At 38.8% G+C, this 13534-nt stretch overlaps 1 protein-coding gene across 2 annotated transcripts in view; it reads right to left on the bottom strand.

Moving 5' to 3' along the window:
* Positions 1-901: 901 nt before the first annotated feature.
* The window catches only part of LOC118922499 (olfactory receptor 7G2-like), a 43992-nt gene continuing 31359 nt past the window's right edge, over positions 902-13534 (bottom strand). Inside the window, exons 1-2 of one of the 2 annotated variants that reach the window (XM_036905360.2) lie at positions 11930-12323; positions 902-2757 (exon numbers count right to left, since the gene is read on the bottom strand). In XM_036905360.2, the coding sequence (XP_036761255.2) occupies positions 1764-2738 (975 nt within the window). In that variant the 5' untranslated portion in view covers positions 2739-2757; positions 11930-12323 and the 3' untranslated portion in view covers positions 902-1763. Of the gene's footprint in view, positions 2758-11929; positions 12324-13534 lie in introns of those variants that run through there. The other variant, XM_057490245.1, reaches the window with a different exon arrangement.

Below are 13534 nucleotides of genomic sequence, written 5' to 3' on the forward strand. Positions count from 1 at the left end.
CTATCTCCCCAGGTTCCTTCTCAGGGGAAGATGTAGCAGATGCTGAAGCTGTCTGGGTTAGTCTTGTCTGGATCATATTTTTTTGCCTTTTCATGTTGACAGGTGCTATTGACTGTCAGCTGGGAGGGCCAAAATTTTCACTTGCTCCTGGCCTTTCTTTATTGGGACAACTGCGACCCCTAGTGGCTTGTCTTGGGTAATTGCGTGTAGAGTGGGTCTTTGTGTCTTGCCTGGCCAGAAGGGAGAAATTTCCCTTTCTGTGGGTGGAATTTGTCTCAGGCTGCTTCTCTGCTTTCGCAGCGCCCGGTGGGGTAATGGATGGGGGGGCTGCTTGACTGTTTGCCTCCTTGAGGGGTCTCAGAGCTGTTGCCCAGGGGGTTAGTGCACCCGGTTTTCCCTGTAATTTCCAGCTGCTGTACTGTGACCTGAGTTGTTTCCGTCAAGCTTTTAAGTCCCTGTCCCTTTAAGACTTTCAAAAAGCCCCCGCTTTTCTTTGTCACAGGGGCATCAGCTTCAGCACCCACTCAGAGGTCTTACTCCCTGTTCCCACAGTATCCAGGGCCCCCTGGCCATGTACTGTGTCTGCGCTCTGGCCCGGATGGCTGGGGCTGGGTGTTCGGCAGTCCTGGGCTCCGTCTCCCTCCCGCTCTGCCTATTGTTCTCCCGCCGGGAGCTGGGGGGAGGGGCGCTCGGGTCCCGCCGGGCCGGGGCTTGTATCTTACCCCTTTCACCAGTCGCTGGGTTCTCGCTGGTATAGCTGCAGTCTGGCCACTGTCCTACGTCTTCTGGTCTCTCTTTTAGGGCTAGTTGTGTTTGTTGTATTTTCAAAAGTATATATGTTTTTGGGAGGAGATTCCCACTGTCCTACTCACGCCGCCATGTTGGCTCCGCATGTGATTACATTTATTATCTGTCATTCTGGAAAAATCTAGCTGAATGTCTTCCACTGAAATGACTCTTTTTTTCTAAATTAGTACCATTCACCCCAAGTATACAAATTTATATTTATATAATATTTATATTAAAACACAGTAAGGATAATTAGGTTATGGACATATATTTTGAAGACCTTCATTCAACCGATGACACATATGTTTTCTGTTCACTCTATGTACAGGTCTAGTATCAGCTGACCAAGAGAAGTACTGTCATGTTTCTGTCTCTAGGCACTATTTCCATGAGTGAAACCTGTATCTGTTTTCCACTGATGAATCTCAAATATCTCACAATCATTTCAAACCACTGAGATAATCTAACTATATCAATTTTATAGTTAATAAAAATTAATATAGTAGAGGCTAAGGTAGCCTTGGAAGTGTATGTTTGACCAATGACTAGTCTGAATACTAAATTGGGGTTTGAAAGGTTAGCAACCTTGCCCCTCTGCCTGGCTAAACTGGGCATGCAACTGACATGGTCATAACCACAAATCAGACAAAAGCTAGTCATAGAAATAACCACAGCCTTGCTTCAGTCATTTTCATATTCTATCCACCTTTTACAATGTTCCTTGTTTGGAGAGTAATCTACAAAAAAAAAATCACTAAACTTAGAACCCCTGAATCAGCTTTACTTCTGTGGACCATGAGAAAAGAAACTGAATTTAGAAAACTGAAGTCATTCTCATTCATCATGGAGCTAGACAAAAAGAATCATTATATTTCAACCCCATGTTATAATACACTTAGCCATTATGTTATCTAATCATTTTACAACCACATGGTGGTAGAATAAACAGGTATCTGGCTCACCAAAGAATCCTGTCACTTTGATTCATTCACAGAAATCAAACAAAAAGCAGGTGTCACCATCACAGACAGAGGTATCCTACTAATTATTTTCCTCAAGGTTCCCTTCATGTCCCTTTTTCTCAGGCTGTAGATGAAGGGGTTCATCATCTGGGGAACAACAATGTACATCATTGAGGCCACTGCAGCCTTCCTAGAAGAGTCAGTAACTGAAGAGCTAATGTACATCCCAAAACCTGTACCATAGAACAAGGAGACAACAGAGAGGTGAGACCCACAGGTGGAAAAAGCTTTATGCTTTCCCTCCACTGAGGGCATTCTCAAAATGAAAGAGAGAATTTGACTATAAGAGAAAATGATCCCAGATACAGGAACACCCGCAAATAGGCTGCCTACAAAATCTATCAGGAAGTTATTGATAAGGGTATGAGAGCAGTCAAGCTTAATGACCTGAACAAGTTCACAGAAGAAGTGGGGGATTTCCAGGTCCCTGCAGAAGGACAGCCTCAGCACCATCAGACTGTGGAGCAGGGCATTCCCAGTGCTAAGGAGCAGAGAGAGCAGAATCAGCATAGCACAGGGTCGGGGGGTCATGATGACTGTGTACCTCAGTGGATGGCAGATGGCCACATAGTGGTCATAGGCCATTACTGCAAGAAAACAGTTTTCAAAACCACCAAAAAGTAAGACAAAGCCAATCTGGGAAACGCAGCCAGTGTAGCTAATGTGCTGATTCTGTACGTTGATGTTCAACAGCATCTGAGGGACTGTGGTTGTGCTTATACAGATGTCAGTAAACGACAGGTTGCAGAGGAAGAAGTACATGGGGGTGTGCAGGTGGGTGTCAGAGCTGATGGCCAGGATGATGAGCAGGTTTCCCAGGATTGTCACCAGGTACATGGACAGGAACAGCCCAAAGAGGAATGGTTGCAGTTCTGGATCATCTGTTAATCCCAGAAGGAGGAATTCTGAAACATCTGTGTGATTCATCTTGTTGATGAATCTGATGCTAAAGAGGTAGTGAAAAGAAAGAAAAATAGTTTCTGGTCCAACAGCAGCAATATTCACTGGGAACTTGTTAGAAAAGAAAATTCTTGATACTACTAAAGACTTCCTGTTGATAAACTCAGGGGTGAGGATAAGAAATGTATATTTTAACAAGCCCTCTGGATGAATTTGAAACATGCTAATGTTTGAGAATTAGTGCTTAAAACAATACAAACAACATCCTCTATGTATATTATGAACCCAGATGAATATTCAAATATGTCCTCCTGCTAATTTCTCTCTCCATCACCATCTTTCACACCATTTTTTTCCTGTATTCCCATTACTGGCCCAAATTTTAGAGATCACCAACTCCACTTTACACATTGTGCCAAGTACCAAGATTGACACCAAGAATAAGACATGGTATTTCCTTCAGAAATATTCCTTGCATTCAAACAAACATTTTCAGAAAGACAAGAATAACATTATGAATCTGCATTCTAGAACAATGGCCCCCAATATTTGGCATTCTTAGAATCATCTGAAGGGCTGTCATATAGCATATGTGTTAGTTTATACTATGACCCAATTTACCAATGAGGACACCTCAGTAAGATCACTCCAGGTCATGGACAGGAAGTACAGTCAGTGAATGGCAAAGAATTGTTCTCATTTAAGACCACATGTCTGCTGAGTTAACTCTCTTGATCAGTCTGTTAATTCCCCTGAATGGTACAGAAAAAACGTTTATTATCACACATATTTCATAATTTCCTTTAACATTTTTAACATTTTAATTCTGAACAATGCCTGAAGTCTTTTCCTGCTCCTGCAAGGTATTTCTACCTCTACCCATTAAGTAGCATGTAGCAGGTCATAGCATCCATCCAAGAATATGCTCTGTTGGGGGCAAAGATAAAAAATGTTGCCCATCAACCTGAAGCTCATAAAATGCCCCTGTTGAAATGGTCCTCATCTGCCTTTGTGGTTAGTCCTACAAGAAGCAGAGCACTGTGTCAGTGAGATTCTCTGTCTTCCCCTAAGGTACTTATTCCCCTAAGGTAATAGTATCCTATCATTAAGAAAAAAAAACATTAAATATGAGAAATAAATAATTGTATTGGCATCTATGAAAATAAGAACAATCTGTTTGGTTCTTGGAAGAATGAGACAAGATAATGCAGAAACATATGCTATTTATAAGCAAACGAAGTGACCTAAAGATTGTCTCTGTAAGTAGTGGTCTTCCCACTTCTGGGGAGCTTGCAGTGGCCACAACAACCTTTATCATTTTGTGGATTACTCAAACTCAAACAATGAGCTCAGTCCAGGCCAGTACTTGCTTTGTGAACTGGGAACATTGTCTCTGTATATGCCTGTTCCTGTTCCCTCATTTGTATAATGGAAACACTCATAAGAGTTTACGGGGTTGTTGCAATGATGAGCGATGAATAGAAATACATCCAGCATGACACTCAGCACAGGGCATCCCCATCCTCACATTTCCTGCCATGGTTCCCTATTTCTGCCATGAACAGCAGCTCCTGGAATGTTTCTCTCAGAAGAAAGTAATGGGCTCATTAAGAAGAAAAACAATCAGAAAGGACATCCCTACTGTGACAACTGTGAACTGTAGGGAAGAGATTATTAGCTGAAAGTCCAGATGGCAACTTTATCATGCAGAAAAGGAATGAAGGAGGCATCAGCGATATCATTTTTCATTTGGCAAGAATATGTGATGAAATACATAGCAATTCAGATGAATCAAATAATAAAAATAATTACATAGGAATAAACACAAATAATGAAAACCTATTGGAGAAAAACATGTATGACAAATGTGTTCCCATGAGATATTTTTAATGTTTTCTGATTCTACATAGATGTGCTTTTTTATTTTGCTAACATTAATGTACAATTACAAGAACACCATTATTGTTACTATGCTCCCCCTTTTATCAAGTCCCCACCACATACCCCATTATAGTCACTGTCCATCAGCATAGTAAGATGCTGTAGAGTCACTACTTGTCTTCTCTGTGTTATACTACCTTCCCTGTGCCCCCCAACTACATTATACACACTAATCATAATGCCCCTTTTTCCGCCTTACCACTCCCTTCCCACCCTTCCTCCTCAATCCCTTTCCCTTAGATAATTGTTAGTTCATTCTTGGGTTCTATGAGTCTGCTGCTGTTTTGTTCCTTCAGTTTTTGCTTTGTTCTTATACTCCACAGTTGAGAGAAAGTATTTGATACTTGTCTTTCTCCACCTGTCTTTTTTCACTGAGCCTAATACCCTCTAGCTCCATTCATGTTGTTGCAAATGGGAGGATTTGTTTACTTTTTATATCTGAATAATACTCCACTGTGTACATGTACCACATCTTCTTTATCCATTCATCTACTGATGGACACTTAGGTTGCTTCCATTTCTTGGCTATTGTAAATAGTGCTGCAATAAACATAGGGGCGCATCTGTCTTTTTCAAACTGGGCTGCTGCATTCTTAGGGTAAATTCCTAGGAGTGGTTCCTGGGTCAAATGGTATTTCTATTTTCAGTTTTTTGAGGAACCTCTGTACTGCTTTCCACAATGGTTAAACTAATTAACATTCCCACCAGCAGTGTAGGAGGGTTCCCCTTTCTCCACATCTTCGCCAATATTTGTTGTTGTTTGTCTTTTGGATGTTGGCCATACTAACTGGTTTGAGGTGGTTTACATGTGCTTATTTTCACTATGAATTATTGAAGTGACACAAAAGTACAGATACCAATGAAGAGTTTGTTACCCACCAGTCAACATTTTCAAATTCACACACATCACCAAAAAAAATATTTTTATAGCAATATTTAATACAGACATATTTGATATCCCTATGTAATGTATTTTCACAATTTAGATGTTTTCCTTCCAGAGGAACAACAACACTAATGTGATATACATGATTCCCCTGCACTTTTAACTATAAATATTATGATTCTACAAATTATTTCACTGTTTTGCATTTTAAAAGCTATTTGTGAACATGACAACACTAGATATGTCATGTATAGTTGTCTCCTTGTGTAATTTATTTTTTGACTAATGGTGATATTTAGTTAAGCTCCATTAATTTAAAAACCAGAGAGTAATCAAATGCATTTCAATTTTAAACAAAAGAAAATTATAAAATTAAAAAAATGAGGAATTGAATTACCATATAGATGCATGACAATTTGTTTCCCTATTTAACAAGAATTACAGAGACTGCCTTTTTTCTTATATATATTTGTTGATACAGATACAGTCAAAAGGCATGCATTACAGAAGCCATATGTTCAAAACAATATACCTTTAGAAAAGGAAGAGGAGAGAGGAAATCCAATAGGGGTACCTTCTGTTGGCATATTATTGTGTTATTTTATATAAAAAAGTGAAGGCGATACAACAGAATATCAGCATTTGTGCACTGGAATAATGTGAGTGAGGGGCGGGCATATGTTTTTTTTAAATCACACTATCTCTTTTGATGCTTCCATCCTAATTCATGAGCAATAATATAAAAAATAAAATAAAATAGACAATAATTTCTATGCTGCTCTTATTTAAAGTATTTGTTAGTTTTATAAAGAACAGGTTGACCAGGCAGGCAGCCTTCCCAGTTTCTTAGACTGCCCACTTCCTTCCCCAGAGTCCTCCCAGACCAGCTATGGGGTTAAGACAACAGCTTAATCAAGTTATCAAGAACCAGGAAAAGGAATCAAACTTAAACATCAGCACAGTATTTCCATGTCCCCGCCACAAGAACTGAAGTAAATATCAGAAAAATTAACAGTTATCCTGTCTGAGAAGCGGCAGATTTTATCTCTGGAGGAAATGTACCCCCCAAAAATGGGGTTAGGATACCAGGAAAATGAAGGCCAGGGAACACTGGCACAATATGGGATATGCAGATCCTGTAAATGGGATGTCCAGTGTGCTGACATACAATGAGGCCAGATCTCCATGGTCTACTTGGTTATTATCATTTTAAGCATGAACTTGCCTCACTGCTCCCACAGGAAATAATTTTTGTAAAATACCTCCTCTTATTTCTAGTGCATTAACTCAGGGACTTGGATTACCTGGTTTGCTTCATTAAGGAATGATGCTCAGTGCACCCCTGGATGTGGAAGACAGAAGATCTGTCTTCAGGAAGGGCAGACAACCTGAGAAAGACACTGGCTCATGATGAAGAAACACCAACCATGGGAGGATCCTCAGGTGTGCTGCTTCCTGACTTGGCAACACAGGAGTGAGGTGATCACAGACTGACTTTCTGCAGTCTCTATATCCCTGGGGTCTCACTATCCCAAGTTACTCATTATCTAAGCCTATTTAGTGTAATTCTGATCCCAGAGCAGTGCAAATCCTTAAAGACCAAGTCTATAGACAGTAGGAATTCAGGATGGCTGTGTCCCAACTACCCACTTCTTCCCACCTGTGTCTGTTTACCGTACTTCACTAGCCTTGCATCTATACACACACACTATTCTCTAATGAATTCTGGTCTTCTTTATTTAGTTACAAAGGCATCTTTGTTTATGTAGGGGACAAGAGTAGGCTACCCCAAGATGTGCCACTGTGACTATTGTCTCCAAGTTGAAAGCATTCATGTCCCAAAAGATCCAGAAAGAAATTTGTTCTGCCCCCTCAATTTAATAAAGAGATTGTTTGATATTTTTATTGTAGTATAATTGATACACAATATTGTACTGTACAACATAGTGATTGGACAGATATGTACATTATTAAATGCTTACCCTAACTAGTTCATAAAAACAATTTAAATGGAGCACCTACTTCAGTAGGACAGCCATCCCCATAGATAACAACATTATAATGTGACCAAGGGGTGGTGGACAGGAAAAGATATATCTAGTGTGTACAATTCCTCTCTGTTTCCCATCATTTCTCTGTGACCCAGCAAATATTTGCTTAAAAAACATTTAGTCTTTCATATTCCTGTGAATTTCTTCCATATTCCTTTGAAGTCTCAGACCCCTACCCACTTCTCCTTGGTTCAGGATGGTGTACAGACCTCATGGAGCCTGACTGTGTTTGCTTTTCTATGTATTTATCCTACATATGAAATTAAACTTTGCTTTTTATCCTGTTATTCTGCCTCATGTCAATTTGATTTTAAAACCAGCTAGAAGAACTTTAAGGGGTAGAAGAAATGCTTGCCAACATTTCAGAAAAAGCTCCACAAGGGATCTGAACCAACCTAACAGTAAGCTTGGAGGGTGAATTTCAAGAAGCACAATTGCAGTGTGAAAATATAGTTATGTGTATGGGTAGAAATATTAATAAATAAAGTGAAAATGTTTTACACAATGTTTCCTACTAAGAGTCACTGGACACCATCAAAAATATATTGTTATCTTACATTAAGTTTTTATAAAGAAATGAAATAATTCATGTATATTTGAAGTCCCTCCACCCTCACACTTTATTTTCCACATTTTTGGTAATTTTCCCTTCCCAGAGGGACCACCACATTGATCTTGATATGCACTATTTCCCCCCTGCATTTTCAGTCCATTTCATGTGATACTGATGGGGTTCAGGAAACACTACCACAAAATATGGCACTTTTGCATATCAAAAATTTTAATCCAAAGTAGTTTCTGAAAATATCAGAAGAAAGAAGTTCACTCAGACATTCTCCAGCTTTTTTTCCAGGATTCAAGTCATAAAACCATCATGTAAGCTCTCCTGGTCAGCAAAGGAAATGAGTATCCTTGTATCCAAAGGCAAAGAGCACAGAGAAGTGTTCTGAGAAAGATGACCTGCTAAGTACCCCCCATTCTCTCTGATCTCAAATTTTCACATGACTTTTCACCCTTCATCAAACCTAGCACCCAAATATACATGTCTAAGTGTTTATTCCAGTCTTCATTTCCTATGAAGGCTCCCATGTTACATAAAACTTATATTAAATAAATGTATGCTTCTTTCCTAGTAATAATTGACATTTTAATTTTCATACCTAACCAGGAAACCTAAGAGGGTAAAGGAAAACTTTTTCCTCCCTTACAATACTATCAAAAAATGATATAATCCACGTTCTGTGTTTCAATTATTTGTATGCTGGAAAGGTCACTTGAGACTGGTGTTTAAAACATTTTGTGATTTATCACTCGGTACATTTCACTCTGGATCATCAAATTAAACTGTGTGACATATTATTGTCAAGACATAATTTTCTCTTTTCAATTATATAGTGATTTTTATGGGCACATATATATTATACATGTAAATATATTTAATATATTCATATATAATATATGCACACATATATATGATATATGCATATTATATATATATACACATACACATACACATACACACATACTTTTGTTCAAAAACAGTTAAAAATAACATCTGGAAACTAAATTCATGACTGGTGGTGTGAAAAGCAAAGGATGGGAATGGAATAGAATAAAAAGAATATATCTTCTTTCTGTGATTTAATTTAGGAAGATATTAACAAAATATAAACACTTGCAAATTCTGGAATCTGTGCTCTTTTTCTGTACAACTCGGCATTCTTTAGTATCTCATATGCAAATAAGGACACGAGTAGAGTGCAGGTGTAGCCTGTAAGGTCAACTTGGTTCTCCACCTTGTTCCCCCTCCTCCTCATCACCATGGAACAGGTAAAGGAAAGAGATATCACCTATCAAGTTATCAGGGAGAATAAAGGAATGCAAAAGTAAGAAGAAATTTACCAGGCCACCTATAGTCTTTGACTAGTTTACAAAGACCTCTCCCTCTCTGCAAAACATGACCAAGGAGACTTCCAACTACCTAGATTCCAACACTAAGGGAAGGCATTCAGTATACCTCTGGATGTTCAGACATAAAAATCAAGCTTTGTCTGTGCAAAATGATTTTCCCTAGGATGTGGCTCAGTTATGCTATATACTGATGGCTATAGAAAAGAAACAACAGACTCAAAATAGATTTATTTGTCCCCCATGAAAGCAAACCCAGAATTAATTACAGTTTCAACCTATCCCAAGGTGACCTTTGAACAGTTGATCTGAGATTTCCTGACCAGCACTAGTGAGGTAATCTGCACAATAAAACCATGCCAGTTCCTTTCCCCAAAAGAGATGTCCTGGTCTGAAATAATCCATCATTTTTTTGGCTTATATCTTCCTTGCCCTGTACTCGTACCTATAAAGTCCCACATCTCTTTACCTGCTAAATGGGCTGCTGTCAATGAATTGCTTAATAAACCAATTAGGTCTTCATATTACCTAAACTGAATTTTGTTTTCTAATGTGACCAGCATAGAAATGGACAGTTTATTTATTACAGAAGTGAAGTTCGATTACGGTGATAGGATGGACCGTTTACTAAAAGGTAAGAGCCATAAAAGTGACCTTTATTTCTGCTTCACATGAAAGACAAAACTAAATTGCAGATGGGTAGTTTTGTAGCCAAAACTACAAATTCTTCAGATTCAAGTAAGTAGGGATTTCATAAAGAAGACCTCTTGAGCACAAGGTACTTTGAAAAATATGGACAAGCTCGACTGTATCAATCCTAAGCAATTGTGTTCATTCATAAAACTCTATAAAGGATATGCAAAAGCAAGCCACACAGCTAAAGCATCAGCAATGCATATGAATAGGAAGAATTAATGTACTTTACCACCATGTCTGGGAACCTGCCCATCATCCTGGCCATCACCTCAGACTCTCACCTCAACATGCCCATGTACTTCTTTCCAACTTGTCCTCAACAGACATCTGCTTCACCTCCACTATTTTCTCAAGGATGATGCTGAATTCCAGACACAAATAATAATTATTACTTATGCAGGATACTTCACTCAGATTCATTTTTTCTTGTTTTTGGAGATTTGCACAACTTTCCAACCTTAATGGCTGGTTTGTGGCCATCTGTCACCCTCTGCACTACAGGGTCATTATGAAACCCTGTCTGTGAGGCCTCCGGTTTCTGAAATCCTGGATCATGACTATCCTGCACTCCTTCTTACAAAGCCTAGTGGTGTTGCAGGTGTCCTCCTGTACAGACTTGGAAATGCCTCACATTTTCTGTTACCTTAATCAGGTGATCCAACTTGCTTTTCCTGACCCTTCCTCAATAACATAGTCATATATTTTGCAACTGAACTTACAGATGTTATTCCAACCTCTGGGATCCTTTTCTCTTATTTTAAAATCATATCCTCCATTTTGAAAATTTCAACTGCTGTAGGCAAGTGTAAAACATTTTACACCTCTTGGTTTTTCCCCTGTTCATTGGGGTGTAGAAAGCCAGGGAGAAGACAAAGCACAGAGTGGGATGCAGACAGCACTTGCATTCTTTCTCTTTGATAGCACTATGACCTCAGACCACTCATATCCCCTATCTGGACTTCTCTTTCTTATCTTTGCATTGAAATCTACTTGATCAGATTTTCAGTGAGGGTCTCCAGCTCCAAGATATTTTGGAATGAGCCTTGGCTGGTGTGGGTGGTGGGCCCTGTTTCTGACTCACAGACATCTAAAAGCAAGCAATGATTGAAATATTCTGTATCTGTGCTGTTCAGTATATAGTAGCTACATGTGGCTACTGAGTACTTGAAGTCTGGGTATTATCACCAGTTTTTGTGGTTACTAATATTTAATGTTACTGAGGTACCAGACTTTTTTTTTTACTTAATTAAAAGTAATACTAATTTAAGAAGACACTTGTGGCTGCACACTATTGGACAGCACATGTAAAAAGAGTTGGATTGGAGGGATTGTGTACAGGCACATGCAAACCTCCCTCACATGCCCAGTGGATGCTATTTGTCCTACTCCCATGTGCTTTATGTTGTAGTTGGTAATGACATGAATAGGCAATCGAAAATTATAAATGATTGGATGTAACTGATGCAAACTTGGGAGCAGTGATCACTAAAAGCTTCCTGGAGGAAAATATATTGTAGGCGAATACTGGAAAATGATTATAAAATTTGTTACAGGAGAGTGAATGTGTTTCTGGGAATATAAAAAACATTTGAGAGGAAATTTAAAAGTTTAGAGACAGATCCCATGGGTTTGCCAATTGTGGTGATCCCTTCCCCCACTTTCCCAGCCATTATGAAATGGCCAAGCCCAATTCCATTCCTCCTAAACCAAAGATAAGAATTTGATTTAGTACATACTTTTAGTGTGACCATGGCCTTGGATCATTCGGAAGAATGTCTTTGTCTCTGAAAGATAAAAACTAAAGGGGGTTATTGTCATGATTTCTACATGATTCAGTGCAATTATGGGATGACACAAGGGGAAAAAGTGTTAATAATTTATACATTGGATACAGTATTGTTTCAGTTGGAGGGATTATACTGTGTTAAATTTAGATGAGTTATGTTGATCATATTGTCCTGTTTTCCTGTGTGTTTCAAAAGTTTTATTCACAAGAGTAAGATACATGCATTCCCCATTTAATTAGATTACAGAGTGTTCTCCCAATAGACATGATGCCTTGCCTGAGAACTCTGGTATGTCTCAATGAATCCCAGCCCAGGAAAAGGGGTGAATGAATATTATAGTTTCATCCATCATTAGACAACCATGTACACAGTGTCTTGGATGATGATGAAAGTTGGCCAAGCCTTGTCAAGGACTGTTGAGGCACAGTGGGAGGTCAGCAGGAGCCCTGTGGAGTTAGAGTGTGGAAGCATTTGTCTCACCACACCTTGTCATTTGAACCATTAATGTCCTCTATTCGTTGAGACTCTTGGTACTCATCACATGCTTCCTCTGCTGTTTCCTGGTAACCAAGGAACTGTTTCTTGTCCTTTTGTCATTGGGATGCATAATCAATTTATATATTACAAATAAATGTCATTTTCTGGGAGTGTTAATGCAAGTAGTCCACCCCAAGTCCATGTGTGGCATGCTTTTTCCTTTTCTTATCATTAGTTATTAAGGAAAAGTAAATGAAAGTCAAATGTAAGTGGACAACATAATGAAATACTGCACATGTGAATGGCTTTCATTAAAAGACCAACTATAACAAGTTTTGACAAAGATGTGGAGTAAAGTGAATGCTTTGAAAAATAGCATTGCTGGCTCTTTAAAAGTTATATACAACTATACAGCCATCTCACTCTGAGGAGCTTATCCAAGAGAAATATAAACAGATGTCTATGCAAAGACTTACACAAAAATGTACATAATAACTATTTGTAAACAACCCAGAAGTCCATCCACAGGGGAATGGAATAACAAACCATGGTCTACTAACCCAGTGGAATACTCTTCAGCAATAAAAGGATTGACATTTTATTGCATGCAACAACAGGCATACATCTCAAGAGAATGATGCTGAGTGACAAGAGCCAAATAAAAATGAATGAATAGACAATTCTAGAAAATGCCAGCTCATTTATCCTGATCTAAAGAAGATCGGGGATTGCCAGGGAATAAGGATGTGTTTGCCAACAGCAGAGAGGGAGGAATTTCAAAGGGACATGAGGACATGATTGAGGGGTGATGTGAATTCTTTATCTTGACCATGGTGATGTTTCAAGATGTTATAATCAACACATATCAGACCCTTCCCTTGCAAAGTATGCCATAGTTTTTATATTGGCTGTAGCCTAATTATACTAGAGAACACGTGGAACTGGGAGAGAGGACATGAGGAGATGTCAGAGAAAATGGTGGAGAAAACACTTTTAAGTAGAGACAGGATAAGAGAAAGAGGTGAAACAAGGAAAAGAGAAAATAAAAGAAAGACTAAGAGAGAAAACTAAGTGGAA

This window comes from Manis pentadactyla, chromosome 12 (genome assembly GCF_030020395.1).
Source record: "Manis pentadactyla isolate mManPen7 chromosome 12, mManPen7.hap1, whole genome shotgun sequence".
Classification (NCBI taxonomy): domain Eukaryota; kingdom Metazoa; phylum Chordata; class Mammalia; order Pholidota; family Manidae; genus Manis; species Manis pentadactyla.